The following is a 16,832-nucleotide window of genomic DNA, read 5'->3' on the forward strand; positions in this document are numbered from 1 at the left end:
TTCCCTCCCACACAGTGGCACTAAAATGCTCCCACCCCACTCATCATAGGGAGGAAACATGACAGAAGAGCCCTACAGCGCCGTATAAAAGATCGACAATGTCATCAAGTTTATTACACAATTTCCAACCTATCAGAAAGACAAACAAATCTAGTCACTGCGAGCAGGAGGGGCAGCGCCTCGCTGGGTGGTTAATAGGGGTTTGCTCTGCACTTTTCCCCACTATATTTGGAAAGAAACTAAAAATTTGTGTCATTAAGTAAAAAACAGAACTCTCCCACCAAGCGCTCCCCCCGGCACTCACCCGCTAAGCTGGCACCTCATGGTACTTTACAAGATGGGGTTTTTTTTTTTTTTTCTTTTTTTTTGTTTGTGTGTCATTTCAACCTAAAAAGACCTCCAGAGCTGGGCTTCTCCTGTCCAGCAACAGTTCAGAGGGTGACACCGCCTGGCCGGCAGTCCTGGGGGCTGGCACCCACCCTAGAAGTCACCTTGTGTCTCCTCAGCTCACCGCAAGCCTCCTGGGCTCTCCCTCTCCTGCCGGAGGGACGCGTGTGGGGCCTCGCAGCCCGGAGAAGCGCAGGGCTGGGGTGGGGGGGCTCCCACCTGGCTGCCCACTGCTCCGTGCAGTGCACAGGGACAGCCCCCTCCCCGCCACCGTGTCCCCACCACCCCCGTCCCGGCCTGTGCGACACAGCCGAGCTGCTACCACGCGCGGAACCACCGCGCCGCCTGTTAGGAAAAGGTAGCTGGGGGACGCAGGGACACAGCTGGGAGAGCCCCCAGCACCTGTGGGGGACAGGTAGTCCCCAAGGCAGGGGGGGTGGCAGCCTGCCCTGCCCCGCTCTGCCTCCTCCGCTTCCTCTAAAACAAGGAAGGTGCTGCAGGAGAGGCCGGCTCCATGCAGGACCCTGCCGGCGCTCGGCAGCCGGAGCTGCTGTTTGGGATGGCAATGCCGCTGCGGTGAGCCGGTGGGGAACATCGGGGCAGAGAGAGGGGGTGACCCCCGGCCCAGCTCTAGCTCCCCACTTCCTCAGCATGTCGCTCCCAGACAGAGCAGAGAGGGCGAGGGGGGAAAAGCAGGCCCGTGGAGGGGATGGGCTGCGCTTCCCCTCCATCAGAGGCGGGAAAAGGAGGAGCGTGGCACAGTGTCCTGCGGGATGGGGGGGCCCGTGCTGGGACTGCTGGGGTGATGGGGACAGGAGTGTCCCCAGACGAGGCGAGAGGATGGTACGTGGCAGAAGACCCCATACCAGCGAACCCGGGCACGGGGTCGGGAGCTGTGCGCCTCCAAGCCCCCGTGCTTCATGCTCACAGGGAGGGCTCCATCCCCTCCAGCCACCCCCGGAGAGGAAAGGGCTCACAAACCTCCCTCCATGGAAAAAAAAAAGCACCATTTCTCTTTGGGTCCGAGAGTCCACGGAGTGGAGCAGGGTGGCCCAGGCGCAGGCGTTCCCCAGCTCCCCGGCTCTCCCCGGGGAAGCAGCAGTAGCGGTGAGTGCGGGCAAAGGCTCAGGCCCCAAGGCCACGAGGTGTCGGTGGGAGTCCCGCCGGAGCGCGGCACGGTTTTCCTCGGGCGCCCGGAGAGAGCTGGGGGTGGTGGGGAAGGGGCGGGGGGGTGGAGCGGCCTCGGTCACGTAGTCCTGATCGAGGTGAGGAGATACGAGTCCATTAAAAACCACTTACTGCCAAACTCCTGCGGGGGAGAGACGAGAGGAGTGGTCAGAGAAGCGCCGAGGACCCTTCCCTCCACCTCAGCCCTCACTCCTCGAGGGGGACCCCTGAGACCCCACACCGACGGTGCAGCACATGCGGCAGCGCCCTGGCACCGGCTCACCTGTCTCAGTGGTGCCGGTCCCTCTCTCTGTCCCTGTCCCGATGTCGGTCGTGCTCCCGGTTCCGCTCCTGGAAATAGTCCTCGTGCCGATCCTCACTGTGGAGCAGATCCCGGTGCCGCCGGCTGCTTTCGCGAGACCGGCTGGGAGAGCGCTCCCGAGATCGGTGTCTTTTCCTGAGAAAAAAGAAGAAAAAGCTTTCAGTTACCTCCAGAGAGGATCTCGCTGGGTTGGGGACAGAGACAGCGAGCAAAATCCCAAGACGGGGTGCAACGAAGCCACCCCCATGCGGCTCTGAGCCCCAGAGCCGTCGGTACCTGGAGGAGCTGCTGCTGGCGCCCGTGCTGTAGGACTTGGCTTCGATGCCGTGCAGACAGTCTTTGAGGGACGAGAGGAGGACGCGGCACCGCTCGTCGTTGGCGACGCGGGACTGCTTGATGACGGCGATGGCCGTGAGGAGGGTCTCGATGGCGTCGCTGTAATCGCCTGGGGAAGCGGAGCAAGGCTCGAGGGATGCGGACTTGCCGCGGGATGGCGTGGGGGGGGAACACACGGACACATGGGGGGCACAGGGAAGCGGTCACCTTTACCTGCGCTGGCGCCGGACACCGCCTTGGAAATGGCGCTGCTGGAGATCGCCCGGTTCCTGTTCATGATCTCCTCAAACTCCACTTCGCTCACAGGGGGAGGTGGCGGGCCGAGCTCCCGGCTGCGCAGGAGGCACACGTGGGGGTCAGCATAGCCCCCCCCATCCCCAATTTGGTACCGAGTGGCACGCAGCCCACCCCCACTCTGCCCCTTCTCACCTGCTGTGGTTGTAGGGGGCCATGGCCTTGCCGTAGGTGTCCGGCGGAGGACCCAGGGCTGCGTTGGGTGGGGGGAAGAAGGCAGGGTTGAGGTGCAGGGCAGGGGGGACAGCCCCCGGGGGCGGCACAGCCAGGTGGGGGGGCAGTCGAGGCGGCGGGGGCATGAGATGCTGATAGTGGATGCCGGGTGGGGGTGGGGGGACGCCGAAGCCGGAGGAGAGGGGCGGCGGGGGAGGCATCGGCGGCGGGGGCAGCCCCATGAGGGGCAGGGCGGCGGGGGGGCGGTTGAAAAAAGGCAGGACAGAGGGGGGTTTCTCCACACGGGCGGGCGGCAAGGCATTCTCTGTCGGCGTGGCACGGCCGTCCACTGAGTCCACGGAGTCTCGGGAGTGGGCCCTCGGCGGCACACCTGCAAGCGGCACAGGAAAGAGCCATGAGCCGTGGCCGGAGGGCCTGAGGGTCTCGGAGACCTCCTCCTCCTCTTCCTCCCCACCCGTGGCAACCGGCGCGAGGACCGTCCTCTCCCGCAGCCCCGTGAGGTCCGGCCTTGAGAGAGCTCAAGGTGCCCAGAGAAAGATCCAGCCAGCCAAACGTAGCCTCCGCTTCCACGTGCCTTGAAGGGGGTACCAGCTCTCCAGCAAGACCCCGGCTGCCCACACGGTGCCCCGGGGACGCTTGCTCTCGGCCAGCAAGGCTCTGCGGAAGCTGCCGAGCAAGCGGGTTACAGGGACAGAAGCGAAAAGCCCCAAGAAATGGCGCGAGGTCCCCAGCAGAGAGGTCGCTGGGTCCCGAGTCCCCGAAGACATTAAACGACCCAGAGAGCCTGCGATCGCACATGGGTTCAGAAAGGCCTGAGCGTGGAGGAACACGAGGAGACAGAACCCAAGTGCTGACAGCAATGGAGCTGCTGGAGGAAGGAAAACTCGGTGCCCATCTGCCCTCAAAGAGAGGGACAGGAACCCTTGCTGTGTCCAAAGAGGCTTTGAGGATGAGACGGGAGAGGTACGACGGAGAGCACTGCCTCTGCCCGAGCCCCTCGGGGGAGCCACGGCTCCCCACCGGGCCTTGCCGCTCTGATGGCCATCAAGTGGAGCACCGTCTAGGCGCCGGTGTTCCTGAGCCGGTGGCAAGGATTCACGTGAGCTCAGCTATGCCAACGGCAAGGCCCCTGGGGGCAGGCCGAAACTCAGCCTCCCTGTGCCCGGCGGGAGAAGGGAACACACCCTGCTCTGCCGAAACGCAAGGGCAGGTCAGGACGCGGTCTAACAGCGTATGGTGCTGCCAAGCAGCAGATCACCGTGGGCACTGGAGCTGAAGGGAGGGTGCAAAGGTCACAGCTACCCCACTGTAACTCGGCCAGGACGCTTAGGAAGAAAGGCTTTCCTTGCATGAAATGGGCCACGGGATCTACAATGACCACAGCTGGCCAAGACCTCCTCGTACATGCTCCTGCCAACAGTCCCTGTGGCTCCGCAGAGCCCCCCAGCATGGGGCTGGGGCGTCACATCGCTGCGGAGTGAGGCAAGGACCACCTATTGCCATTGTAGAAAGCCCACGGCCAGGCCCCAGCTGGAATACTGCGTCCAGTGTTGGGCACCTTACCTCCGCAGGGATGGACAAATTCTGGAGGAGATCCAGAGAAGAGCTACTAATAGATATGGAGGGTCTTAGCTATGTTGATAGGCTGAAGAGCTTAAGCCCATTCAGTTTGGAGAGGAGGAGGAGGAGGCTACGAGGGATCTTCGCAGTGTGTGAGCACCTAAAAGGGGATCATAAAGACTCGGGTCAGGATCTAATCAGACTCAGCAGCAATAGGAAACAACCCCCAGAGACTCCTGGCAGTGTTCCCCCCCACCCCGAGGTCTTGGTGGGTTCAGCCTGACAGCTCTGCTGGGGATCTGCGGGGCCCGCGGGAGCTGCCGCACAGCGTGGAAGCCCCCCCCAACCCATGGCGTGCCTTCGCCTCACTCACGTTTGCGAGCCTGCGCCTCGAACTGTGACAGGTTCTGCCGGGTTGCCAGCCTCACCTCCACCTTGTCCCCGTTGAGGATTTTGCCAGGCAGGAGCTCTAGGAGTTTGTGGACTGAGTTCTCAGAGGCAACCACCACCTCTGCGTACCTGCGGGAAAGCCTGGCGGTCAGTCAGGAAAAGCCAGCCCCAAGTGGTTCACCCCCTGGTAGGGGGTAGGGACCCCCTGCCAAACCCCATGGGGCTCTATCCGTCCTTGCTGGCAGAGACCACCCAGCACCACCCCCTCCCGCTGCCTTCCCTGGCAGCTGAAACCAGCCTGGTGTTACATGACCCCCCCCCATCCCTTTCCCACGCTATTTTGGAGTCTCTGCTTTACCATCCCAGCTCCAGGTGGGCTGTGCATCACCTGTGCCAGCCAGGAAAACCACCGGCTGCCTCCTCACTCTCCCCAACACAGAGGACGTGGCCGTGAAGGCCTGACTCCCCCATTCCCCCACATGCCCCTCGGCTCTCACCCTTTTGACTGGCCATTGGCTCGGTTCTCTGCAAATTTCAGCTCCACTACGTCGTAGACACCAACTGAGCGGATGGTCTGGATCAGCTGCTGGTCAGTCGTCCACTGAGGGGAAGAGAGGCCAGTGTCAGCTCACACAGCCCTTTGCAGGACCACGCTGCCCCCCCCCCAGCTAACCCAGGTTCAGCGCTCAGGGGGCTGGGGCAGGGCACTTGAGTTCAGACACCCTCAGAGCCCCTACAGGGAGTTTAAAATCAATCTCGAGTCTGAAACAGGTCCTGGGCATGGCTACCAGAGGTGTCTCTGTTCTCTGGACAAGACAGAGCCTTCCCAGGACTCTCCCTGTATCTGTCAAAAGCAAAAGGTGACTTGCCCACGCAGCCCCCAAGAAGGAAGAGCCAGGTGGGGCAGCAGCCGGTGCGAGGGAAACACTGCAGCTGCTGGTCACTCGCCCCAGACTCAACCTGAAGCCCCTAAGGGCTACGAATCCCTTTTCCCCAAGGAACACAATGTCAAGCCCAGCTCATGACCCGGCCTGGGACACTGGGTCAGCGTGAATCACGGAGGAACAGCACCCCTAAAGAGCCCTGCAGCCCCTCAGGGGTTTCTCTGGAGGACCTCCATCTGTGTATGTACCACAGGAGACCCAAACTTCCCATGCAGGTGGTCTGGACACCCCCTCCACAAGCAAGCACAGCCAGGCAGCGATTCCACTCACCCAGGAGAAGCTGCCCACATAGACGGCAGCTCTCTTGTTGCGCAACCCGCTGTATGTGTACAGGATGGCAGGAGATTTGCTGTTGGGCTTGGGGGACGGCTCCTGGCGGATCTCCGGGGGTGCCTCCGAGCTGCTGGTGCGGCTTTCGGGGGGCTGTGAGCTGGCTGCTAGCACATCGTCGTACAGGTCCATCTGATCAGCATTACTGAACTCAGAGTCCTGCAAGGGGAGACACCGTGAGCACCTCTGCAGAGAGGAGACCCCAGGGGTGAAACCACAGCTCAGAAAGGAACCTGTGGGCTGTTAAGAGCCTGAACGGGGCTCTGGAGGACTGCCCCATTCTGCTGGAGTCCTCCAACTCCTCCCTCAGCAATGACCGTCCAGCAGAAGCCAAACACCAACCACCACAGGAGATGCTTAAAGTCATCTCACGGTGCTGCTCTGCCGCAGGTGCCCCGCTGTGCAGGGGACTGCAGATGAATGACACTGGAGGTTAGGAAGCCCCCTTCACAGTTTGCAAACCAGTTGTCCCAATTCACCAAGTGCCGACGCGCACGAGCTCTTGTGAGGCAGCACAAGCTGAGTCCAAAGGTTTAGCGCCCAAACCACTCCTCTTGGGTCTGTTCACAGTTAGAAGGTGATGAATCACTGCCATGAATGAAGCCACAGCAAATAGATCCAGCGCCTCTTATCTCTCACAAGCCAGCTCCTCTTGCCTGGAGCCCTGTCCCCTCCCCTTAGTGGCATGCCACCATGGTGTGTCCCTCTTTCAGCACTTTAATTTTGCAATGACAATTCCTCACACTTTCCCCTGGCCCAGCAGAACCCCTCCCAGCACCCCACTGCTCTTCCCCACTACTCCACTGCCCTACAAAAACATGCCGTGCCCTAGGCTTATGACCACCCCTCACTTGAGCAATCCACCACAGCGTCTGCTCTTCTTTCTGGGCAATGTGGAAATCCCTCATGCACGTCTCCAGTCCAGCTGCCCAGCTCTCCAGCCGGCCAAGCATTAACGCAAGCCCCACAGCAACAGGATCAACATCTCCTTTCCCCAGCAATGAGGATTACCAGTGCCCCGCAGACAGGGCGATGGGCTCTGCTTTGCAATGCTTGACATAACCCTGGAGCATTTTTTTTACACATAAGGAGGTGGGAGAAGGGAGGAATATTCCAGGAAGCAGAACCACAAGGCTTTACCCCACTGGCGACCTGCGCTGGCTTGATTTTCCTCCCCCAAACTTCAACAACAAGGCTTTTGCTTTTCTGTGTGCTCCTCCGCTGAGCTCCAGCACACACCTCGCGCGAGCAGAGGACCAGCTTGCTAGGGTGTCAGCTGTCTTGAGCAATGGGGCAAGACGCAACTTGCTGCTCTGGGAGGCTACCAGGAGGAAGCTCACCTTCTGTAAGCGTGCGAGGGCAAGAGTTCAGTGGTGGAAAACCAAACGCCCTCAACGGACAAGCCTCTCACTCTTTGGCAGGCACACACTTCACAACAAGTCCAGCCTGGGGGTTTCACTTTCCCTCAAACCCTGCTCGCCTCGGATACGCCGCCACAAGCTCACTCGGTTTTGGGCCAGCAGAGCCCTCTTCAGGGTAGGAGCTACACACGCCGTCTGCACGCACAGATGCACGCACACCATTTCCCCTCCTCTCAGCAGCGCAGCCTTTCACGGCACGAACCAGCCACCAAGGAATCTTCTGAGCTGTGAACTCAAGTGTCCTAGATCTGCCTTCCAATTCCCACCCTGTTCCGGGCTATATTTAATTTGGAGTGTACAGCGAGTGCTGTGTTTACTACGGATCTTCAGACTAATTGCTCACCCGGATTCAGCATGTGCTGAGCATCAATTCTGCTACAAATTACCACGTTGGTATCTGTCCCACGGGAGCAACGCACAGGTCCTGTGCAGCACAAAAACAGAGGCTCTGCTCCCAAATTTTTAATTCCAGGACTTCAAAGGCAGTTTGGACAACATCTTCTGCTAGAGATAGCGCGAGGTGGTTAAATCCCCGACACTGTGACGGTCAGGAAACCACACACATAAAACACGTCCCTTTGTGAGCTCAGGGGAGAGACGGGGAAGGGTGCTCAGCACACGGCTTTCAAAGGGTCACGGAAGTATCAAAATCAAACCACTTTCCTCCAGACATGTTGACAGCAACATCCATTTCTAAAGCAAGCCGTAACTTTTGCATCTGCCTATTTCAGCTGCAGAGCTGATCAAAAGGTTGTAAGAATTTCAACAGGGAGCAGTATTTTTACACTCATTCTCAAAACAGCTCAACTGTTTGTTTAATCCGCCTCCCACACTCCTACCCTGACGAAGCGCCTTTGGACACAGCCCAAGGCTGGAAGATTTCTGCCTGAAAGTTTCATAAAGTCAAGAACAAAACAAGGAGGGCTAGAGGAGAAATTGCATGAAAGCCCTCAGATACGCTACTTAGGGGATGCTTCAGCTTGGGAGTTTTTAGAGATCCTCTGGGTCTGTTCCGTTTTTGACGCTCTCCTTTAAAAACTAACAGCCCGATAAGAAGATGGTGTAGAAGCACTCACAGCCCAAGCGCTCAGTCCACTCTGCTGCTCTCTGCCCTCGCCACTGCACTGAATTTGCAGACCATCGCTCGAAACGCACGGTAGCAAGAGGCTTCTTGCATCACCGACCGCCCTGTCACCTAACACCTTCACTGCCATTCAAACCCCAACACAGCGAACACGCTCTGAACCCATGCGTGACGCCTTGTGAGGTGCACAGGGATGAAGCCAGGCACCGTCAGCGGTAACTACCACGTGTGCTGTGGGATTTGGAACCACGCTGCCATCCCTGGTGTGCCACAGGGACTACGGGGCAGCCAGTGCACCTTCCTACTGCCCTTTGATCCCACGCGCGCCATTGTGCACAGATTAACTCTCAGTTTCTTCCTGCTGCTGCACAGCCCGAGGCGACCGAGATGCTGGAGTTGGCGGCGTTGATAATCACTTCCAGCTTTAAGAAGCCTCCATCTACTTGGCCATGTCAAAGATCTTTTGTGTACTGTCCCCCAAACCCTCCAGTTAAATCTTTCCATGCTGCTTCCTGCTGTGCAGCCAGGCTTGCTCCATCCTCCTCTCAATGCTGCTTAACTTCTTTACTCCCAAAGATCCCCGAGACTTGACCAAGACCAGACCAGACCCATCAGAGACCCTTTCACCTCCCCAGCAGACATACCCAAATCAACTTAAACCACTGCTTTTTTTGCCCTTCCTCTCTAGGCTTCCCGGGAGCCGAGACTTCACTGGAAAGCCTACCTGCAGGCACAGGCGGGACAGGCAGCACTAGCCCATCTCCGCAGATCGCCCATGAAGCAGCAGCAGAGTTCTCCTGTTAAGTCCTCCCACTTGTTTGTTGTTCATTAGTTGTCCTCCGAGATGTTGCAGACTTTCCAACTCACACCCACCAACGTCACAGTTCTTCTCCAGACAGTAGCTACCACGTCCACTTTCACTGCTTCCCTTTGGCGTTCAGAGTAATTGCCAGAAATGAAATTTCCTGGCTATTCTGTGCGCTTCTAAACTCCAGCCCAGTGACCTCCACACGTTTTCTTAATCTGCACCTTCCACCCTTATTACCACAGCTATCCAGCTCTCCCTTCCGCTCCCAAGTCCAGGAACACCTATTTCACGATTCTGTTAAAAGCAAATTGTGTGAAAACACACAAATTGAGGCAGTTCCTAAGCCAGAGCAGTTCTGTTTGGTCCCAGCACAGTGCTAGACTGTTTAATACATGGGAATCGGGTTTATTCTGGGATTTTTTCAGGAAGGATGCAGGAAGCAGTATTTCAGAGTCAGAGGGTGTCTGGGCAGGGCTGCCCGGCTGTTACAAGCAGAACAGACGTTTGCTTTGCAACTCACCTTTTCTAGTGAGGTTCCTGTTATTTTGGCAGTGGTACAGCCAGCTTGGACCCTGCCCTTCTCCAAGGCAATTGCTCTCAGCGGAGAACTCCTGCTTTTTCCCAAGTGGTTGGAAAGCACCTCACAGTCCTCTCGGTTCCGAGGCAGTTAACACCGTTTCCACCATTTCGCTTTTCCCTGAAGGTCTAACCCACGGCATATTCTCACCTGATAACCTCCCGCCTCCTCAGAACAAAGGGTTTATCACCCTCAGCTCCTCTTCAGCCCTCTGGGAGCTTAGGGCAATTCCCTCCTCCGCATGTTTTGTTTCCAGTTCATGCAGCTTGCCCTCTAGTGCAGACCAACTTTCCTCCATAGGCTTTCCATGGTTGTTTTTAATCTTCAAACATCTGCATTCACACCCGCTCTCCCAGATCCCTCTCTAAAGTCTACTTCTCTAACAGCTAAGCACCCTCCCATTCTCTGTCATTTCTTCCTGTAAGTCCCAAACAGCCTCTGGGTGGGTGAGGTGGCCCACGGGCAGCTCTCTGACCACAGCGAGTCCCCGCCACAGCTTCCCAGCCTTGGTGGTCCCGCGAGTTCAATGCTCTGGGTTCCCTCACCCTGCGGTTCCCTGGCAGTGCCTCTTCTAATTTGGGTTTCTCATTTCTCCAATCAGGCTGCAACTATCCCCTTCGATCCCCGCTCGTCACTATCCTGGCAATTGTTCTGGCCCAAACCCTGCCTTCCCCCTCCTAAACATTTTGTGACCATCCACATGTCGAACCCACAGAAAGACCCTTTATTATTCCCAGCTCAAGATGGCAGCCACCAGGATTTAGGAATGGTCCCAGCCCTTGGTTCCCCACAGGGACTCTCCAGTGCTGTACCTTTTCCCAGGCACACAGGTCACATCTTCTGCCTCCACTCAATGTGTACATACCAGCCGGTGGGTAAGTCCACGCTAATCGCTCCAACCCCTCGCTAACGAGTTGGCCGACCCCGATTACAGTGCTCTCCCCCAGAAAAGGGGGCTCTGTAGCCCCAGCCCCGTGGCCAGATGTGCCGCTCACCTGGTTGAACTCCTCGTCGGCGTAGATGTCGATCAGATCCACTCCTTCGGACATATTTCCAGAGACGGGAGCAGGAGCCCGGGCTGGGACCGGGACGAAGCAGGAAGACCAAAGGTGCACTGCAGCATGGCAAGGGGGGAGAAAGAGGGTCAGCGAGGCACCGGGGACCCACTGTTCACATCCCCCTGAGTCCCATCTGCCCCCCCCCGTCCCTGCAGGCACCCAGCCACCCCTCCAGAGTGACCCACAGCCTCGGCCCAGACCCACGCTGGGGCCGCAGCAGCCCCTCACCCTCTGCCTAGGGCCCCCCGCCCCACCTCGCTGAGGGCCACCCCCGGGGGCAACGTAGCCCCGTTTCCCCTAAACCTACCCAACCCTTGCGGGCAACAACCCCCCCTCAGGGGGCAACCATAACCCAGCCCCCCTCCCCTTCCCACCCCACCCCGGGGGCCACAACCCCCCCAACCCCCCTTAACCCAAACCCAGGGGCACCCACTTCCCCCCCACACACACCCCGGGCAAGCCCCTCCCCAACAGCGAGGGTCCCTGGGGGGACCCTACCGCTTCCAGCCACCCGAACTGAGCCTCCCCCCCCCCCGGCCTAAACCCCCTCCCCGTCCCCACCGGGGGCGGGGGGAAGAGACCGCCATATCGGCCCGGCGCGGCCCGCCCCTGCCGAGCGGCCGGGCCCGGGGCACTGGGGGGGAGGGGGCTGTGGGGGGGGTGGAGGGAGGGGGGCACAAGAGTAGAGTGGGGGGGTCGCAGTGTCGCGTCCGTGTCCTCTCCCCCCCCCGTCCCGTCCCGGCCCCCTCGTCCCCGTCCCGGCCCGTTACCGCCAGCAGGCCCCGAGCGCGCGCGCCAACCGCGCTCACCGCCACCGCCAGCGCCGCCGCGCCACGCCACACCCCTTCCGGTTTCGCGTCACGCCTCTTCCGGCCCGCCCCTCTTCCTTCCTTCCTCCCCCCCTCCCCACCCCATTCCCCTCTTCCTACCGCCGTGCCATAGAGTCGGGCCGCCCGCTGTCACAGAGCGGCCCGGAGGGAGGCTAGAAGGGCCGTGCGGGGCTATGGCGGCGACCAGGGTGAGGGGAGGGGGGGGAAGGAATTAGTAGGAGCGGTGGGTCCCGGGGCAAGGGGAGTCTGTGGGGAATCACGGATCTGGGAGAGGCGGCGGGTAGAGGGAGACCCTGAGGGCAGCAGGGTCGCGGGGGTTGGGATGGGGGGATTTGGGGGAGCAGGGTCTTGAGGGGGGGTTATGGGATTGGGGGGGGTGTCAGGGGCAGTAGGGCCTGGAGGGGTGTGTGGGAGTGGGGGATCGGGGGCAGCAGGGTCTGGGGGGGATTATGGGGGGGTGTTAGGGGCAGCAGGGTCTGGGGGGGATTATGGGGGGGTGTTATGGGCAGCAGGGTCTGGGGGGAGTTTATGGGGGGGTGTTAGGGGCAGCAGGGTCTGGGGGGTTGGGATGGGGGGATTTGGGGGAGCAGGGTCTTGGGGGGGTTACGGAATGGGGATGGCATGGTGGGGGGAGTTATGGGGTGGAGGAGCAGCAGAGTCTGGGGGTGGTGTGGGCTGGGGGATCATGACCAGCAAGGTCTGGGGGGGGTCGTGTGGGGGCTGGGGATCTCCTCGTCTCCGCTGTGCTGGGGCAGCCAGGCCTGACGTGTCCCCTGCGCTGTCCGTGTCCCTTTCACAGCTCTGCTCCCTGCCCGGGCGGGCTCTGTGCCAGTACTTTTTGGGGTCGGTGAGGCTGCAGCGGGGCTACCGCGGGGACTCCCCGACGGACTCAGGGAAGGATGTGCTGGAGATCCCTTTGCCTCCCTGGCAGGAGCGTCCTGACGAGCCGCTGGAGACCAAGAGAGCCCGGCTTCTGTATGAGAGCCGGAAGAGGGGGATGCTGGAGAACTGCATCCTGCTCAGGTGAGGTGCTGGCTGCCCGTCCTCGCCGCTTACTCACCTCCCTGCTGTCTGTCCTTCCCTACAGCTCCCTAACAATTTGTCCCCCGCAGATGGGAGCGGGCAGGGATGGCTTGTACTTTACAGGAGAGATAACATCAGCCCTGGAGAGCTAAGGGAGAAAGGCGGGTGGAGGTGCCTTAGCTGCCGGCAGTTTGTCTCCCTAAAGATGTCACAGGTTTTTAATTAACAGGGAAGAGCTCTGAGCATTGCAGGAAAGAGTTTGGTGGGGTAGTGCACAGCCGTAATCCAAAACCTAAGGAGCTGTGGTGATGCTTAGAGGATAGAAGGCAGATAGAAGGCTGAGCCATTGGGTAAATCACCACAAGAGCTTTGCTTGCATGGGTGCAGGATGCAATGATCGATGCTGCTGCTGGGCAGGACGGGGCAGAGCCAGAGGCAGCTGGAGGCACGTGAGAGCTCTGGAGGAAGCTCCTAGCTGATGGCTGAGCTGAAATCCTTTGGGAAGGATGTATGTAATTTCTGGGATGTATGAACGAGGCAAGGCCAGTCGGGTTTCAGGACTGAAGTAGTGGTTAACGGAGAGCAGGCTGGGGCTGAAGGCAGGTCACTTTGGATCCAGCTCCTCCGCGTCCTCTGGCATCGCACAGAGAGCTGGGTGTCAGCCATGGCTGGGAGCAGCATGCCAGCGTGGCTCTTCCTCTGGTCACCCGCGCTCAATCCTTGTACGTCCTCTCTCCAGCCTCTTTGCGAAGGAAAACCTGAACCACATGAGTGAGCAGCAGCTGAACCTCTACGACCGGCTCATCAACGAGCCCAGCAATGACTGGGACATTTACTACTGGGCCACAGGTATGGTGCAGCTGCCTGTTGCCCTGCCCGCTCACCAGGGCACCGGCCAAGGCAGTACGGTCGCTCCAAGCTGTGGGAGCTGGGATTAGCGGGGTGACCATGGTCCTTCGGGACAGGATGGAGCCGTTCTCTTGCTGCCCCCTTTCTGTTTTTACCACAGAAGCGAAGCCCACACCAGCCGAGTTCGAGAATGACGTGATGGCCATGCTGAGGGAGTTTGCCAAGAACAAGAAGAGGGAGCAGAGGCTGCGGCAGCCGGACCTGGAGTACCTCTTTGAGTCACCCCGCTGACGAGGAGGCCGCCTTCTCCCTCCCCATACCCTGGAGCAGAGGAGGGACACGGGGCCCTGTGGAAACACTGGTGCTGCTGCCCTCCCTGTGGCTCTTCTCCTCCTCCTCCGGCAGCGGCTCCCTCGGACTCTCAGGGCACGATGAATAAAGCCGTGGCTGCTAGCCCTGCTGCTCCTGCTGCCTGGTGAGCTCAGGGCTCTGCTCTTTGGCGGCGTTGGTAACGGGTGCTCAGGGGAGGCGGCAGCAATCCGAGCTTGCTCTGGCACGTGCCAGCTCACCGCTGTCTCCAACTCCCTCCTGTCCCTCTGAAACTCTTTTTTCTGGGAGCCTGGGGAAGGTGGCCCCACACCCAGGGGGCTGTGGCTCCCTCCGCAGGAGTTTGAAGTGGGGCATCCTGCTCTCCGGTGCCATCTGCGGGGTGTCCCAGCTGGGAAAACGGTCCCCAGGCAGCAGTGACACTCTCTGTGACCGAGGTCCCCATGTGTCACTGCGCTGCGGTTACCAGGAGACAGCGTCACCATCCCAAGGTCCGTGGGAGACATTCCACAACCACCCGTGCCTCCGGGCAGGCAGGGAGCTGCTCTGGGACAGCCCTACCATGGCATCTGCCTGTCTGTTTTGCTGTCCCCGTGCTAAGTTACGGTCCCTGTTGCAGGACTCTCCTGCCGTGGGGCTGGGCATCGTCTCCCCCTCGGTGAAGGCACGCACTGGCGGAAGCGCCGACCTCATGAACTTCTACGCCACGAGCTACGCAGTGGCCTACGGTAGGGGGTCCCGAAGCCCTCCCCAGAGGTGTGTGGGGGCTCGTTCCCACGACTAAGCCCCCTCTCCCCGCTGCCACCCAGGCCAACCACGTTTCTGTCCCTGCCTCGGCCCCCACACCGACAGCGGCTACGTGTCCAACAACCACTCGGCCATCTCCTGCCTGCTCTGCCCGCGCGGTGCAGCAGAGGGGTAGGTACCCCTGCTGCAAGTGGAATGGGGGGGGGCAAGTTTTGGGGCTACGCCATCACAGCCACGCTGGCCTCCCACCACAGCCGCTGCCAGGACACCGCCACGTCCACCACCACTGAGCACTTCAAGCCCTTCTGGCTCCCCGATGGCCGGAGCCTGCTGCCCCGCCACATCCACCAGCCAGAGAGCGGGTACCTCCAAGAGTCCTCCCTTTCCTGCCCCCACACCGGGGGGGTGAGTCCCCAGCACACGCGGCTCCTCCAGGGCCCCCCCAGAGCATCCAGGGAGCACAGCACAGAGAGCTGCCGCGCTGGTCCTGCCCAGCCAGGTATGGTTTTGGGGGTGTCGGTGGTGCTGGGGCCAGCCCCGTCCCCAGGAGGTTTTGGGGTGTCAGTGATCCCAGGACTAGGTCCAACCCCAGGAGGATTTGGGGGTGTTGGAGGCCCTCTGCCCTGCATCACCCACACCTGCCCACCCCCAAACACAGGGGGACAGGCAGGGGCTGTGACACCGGGTAATGCCATGGCTGGCTCCAGGGTCCATGTGCAGGCTGGGCTGGGGACAGGGACGGGGACAGTGGGGCTCCCTCCCTGCCCCATCTGCTCCCCGCAGATGTCCTGCAGAAGACGACCATCGGTGCCAAGGAGCAGTCAGGCTTCACCCGGGCCACCCCAAGGAGCGACAACATCCTGCCAGTCCTGCCAGCCCAGCCCGTGAGCCCCTGCCCCACCGGGTCCCTTGTCCCCCACTAGCCCCTCACCCCCTTTGCACCCCAAGGGACAATTTTGCTCTTCTGCAGCTCGGCGTTAGCATCACCGCAACGGATTACCTGCCCTCTGTGCGCAGCCACGTAAGCAGGGCGAGGGGAGGGGGTGGTGAGGTGAGACCCCCCCCCCCAAGCAGACAGGGCTGGGGTGCGGGGCAGGGGACACGTGCGTCCCACCCACCCCATCTCCATCCTCTGGCAGGGCGGCGAGACACTCCCGGCGGGCTCCGAGAGAGGCAACAGGTTCAGCCGGGAGGTGCCAGGCTGTCTGGGCACGGCGGTGAGCGGGACCCCATCCCACTGCCCGTCCCCATGTGCCCTCCCTGTCCTCATCCACTATCCCCACGCAGGGCTTGCCCGTGGTGGGCCACCCCATCCCACTTGTCTCCCGAGGGCTGCAGGCACGCTGAGTGACCCAGACCAGCCCTCTGGGACAGCAGGGTGCTGGCAGGAAGGTGGGTGCAGGCATGGCCTCGTCCCCGTCCCTGCAGGACCATGCACCCAACCCACCTCCATCCCCCCAGGAGCCGTTGGGGTTCACCATTAACCGTGGCCAGTATGTGACCCCCCGCCCGAACCCGTCCCCTGCAGTGCCAGGTGAGTTTGGGATGACCCTAGGGGGATAAGGGGGAGGCTCCAGCTTCACCACCGTGTCCCTCCTGGATTTTCCAGCCTGGTGTTGGCAGGGTCCGACCTGGATGGTGAGACCCATGGGGGGCATCCAGCCCCAGCGCCCCAGCGGCTTCAGCACCAACAACCACCCCACCGGGCTGGGGGACATCACTGGCCGCCTCCCGGTGTGGCCCCCCCGGGAGTCCCAGCCTCAGCGATAGCTCCCAGTTCTTTGGGGCCCCCCCAGTCCCTGGGAGCACACGGAGAAATAAAGACCCCAAACAGTCTTCCTGGGCACAATGCCATTGTCACCTTTGGCTCTTCAAGACACCGTGGAGGGGCTGCGGCTGCCCCCAGCGCTTATTTTGGGGGCTGCCTGCACCCCGAAGGCTGGCAGGAGGATTTGGGGGGGTGGGGGGGGCGGGCGGGGGTGCCGCCTGGCCAGCAGCCGCTGGAGGGCTGTACGAGCCCGGCTTTCCATGCCGGCTTTGGGATGACACAGCTGATTTGCGGCAGGGAAAAACCAGGCTGCGCTGGCTGGGGTGGGCAGCGGGAGGAAGAGGAGGAGGAGGAGGAGGAAGAAGAGCCCCAGCCCGTCCGGCAGGACCCAACAGGATGGGCAGCCGTGGCATGGGGGTCCCCTGGGGTCTTCGTC

The 16,832-nt window shown here is 60.9% G+C and overlaps 3 protein-coding genes across 11 annotated transcripts; 2 read left to right on the forward strand and 1 right to left on the reverse strand.

Moving 5' to 3' along the window:
* Nucleotides 1-46: 46 nt before the first annotated feature.
* CPSF7 (cleavage and polyadenylation specific factor 7) lies at nt 47-11,704 on the reverse strand. 2 transcript variants are annotated; one of them, XM_075048429.1, is made up of 10 exons: nt 11,662-11,704; nt 10,790-10,908; nt 5,845-6,063; nt 5,128-5,231; nt 4,614-4,759; nt 2,642-3,050; nt 2,426-2,544; nt 2,153-2,321; nt 1,838-2,011; nt 47-1,696 (listed from the first exon to the last, which is right to left on the reverse strand). In XM_075048429.1, the coding sequence occupies exons 2-9, from the start codon at nt 10,841-10,843 to the stop codon at nt 1,843-1,845; spliced, it is 1,389 nt and encodes a 462-aa protein (XP_074904530.1). In that variant the 5' UTR covers nt 10,844-10,908; nt 11,662-11,704; the 3' UTR covers nt 47-1,696; nt 1,838-1,842. The 2 variants fall into 2 exon arrangements, with proteins under 2 accessions (XP_074904530.1, XP_074904529.1); XM_075048428.1 differs by having other exon boundaries at nt 11,623-11,682.
* Nucleotides 11,705-11,735: 31 nt separating this feature from the next.
* On the forward strand, nt 11,736-14,005 carry SDHAF2 (succinate dehydrogenase complex assembly factor 2). The gene is made up of 4 exons (XM_075048473.1): nt 11,736-11,870; nt 12,482-12,705; nt 13,445-13,554; nt 13,715-14,005. The coding sequence occupies exons 1-4, from the start codon at nt 11,856-11,858 to the stop codon at nt 13,843-13,845; spliced, it is 480 nt and encodes a 159-aa protein (XP_074904574.1). The 5' UTR covers nt 11,736-11,855; the 3' UTR covers nt 13,846-14,005.
* Nucleotides 13,893-16,475, forward strand: SAXO4 (stabilizer of axonemal microtubules 4). Of its 8 annotated transcripts, none has more exons than XR_012653224.1 (10): nt 13,904-14,029; nt 14,173-14,372; nt 14,501-14,609; nt 14,691-14,799; nt 14,883-15,127; nt 15,412-15,512; nt 15,599-15,649; nt 15,768-16,020; nt 16,090-16,162; nt 16,238-16,475. XR_012653224.1 is itself a non-coding variant. In XM_075048441.1 (10 exons), exons 2-10 carry the CDS (start codon nt 14,325-14,327, stop codon nt 16,396-16,398), a joined length of 975 nt encoding a protein of 324 aa, XP_074904542.1. In that variant the 5' UTR covers nt 13,904-14,029; nt 14,173-14,324; the 3' UTR covers nt 16,399-16,475. The 8 variants fall into 8 exon arrangements, 7 of the variants coding, with proteins under 7 accessions (XP_074904541.1, XP_074904542.1, XP_074904544.1 ...); XM_075048441.1 differs by having other exon boundaries at nt 15,768-15,845; XM_075048443.1 differs by lacking the exon at nt 16,238-16,475 and having other exon boundaries at nt 15,768-15,845; nt 15,916-16,020; nt 16,090-16,153.
* The last annotated feature ends 357 nt before the right edge of the window (nt 16,476-16,832 follow it).

Source organism: Buteo buteo, chromosome 16, assembly GCF_964188355.1.
Source record: "Buteo buteo chromosome 16, bButBut1.hap1.1, whole genome shotgun sequence".
In the NCBI taxonomy this organism is placed as follows: Eukaryota; Metazoa; Chordata; class Aves; order Accipitriformes; family Accipitridae; genus Buteo; species Buteo buteo.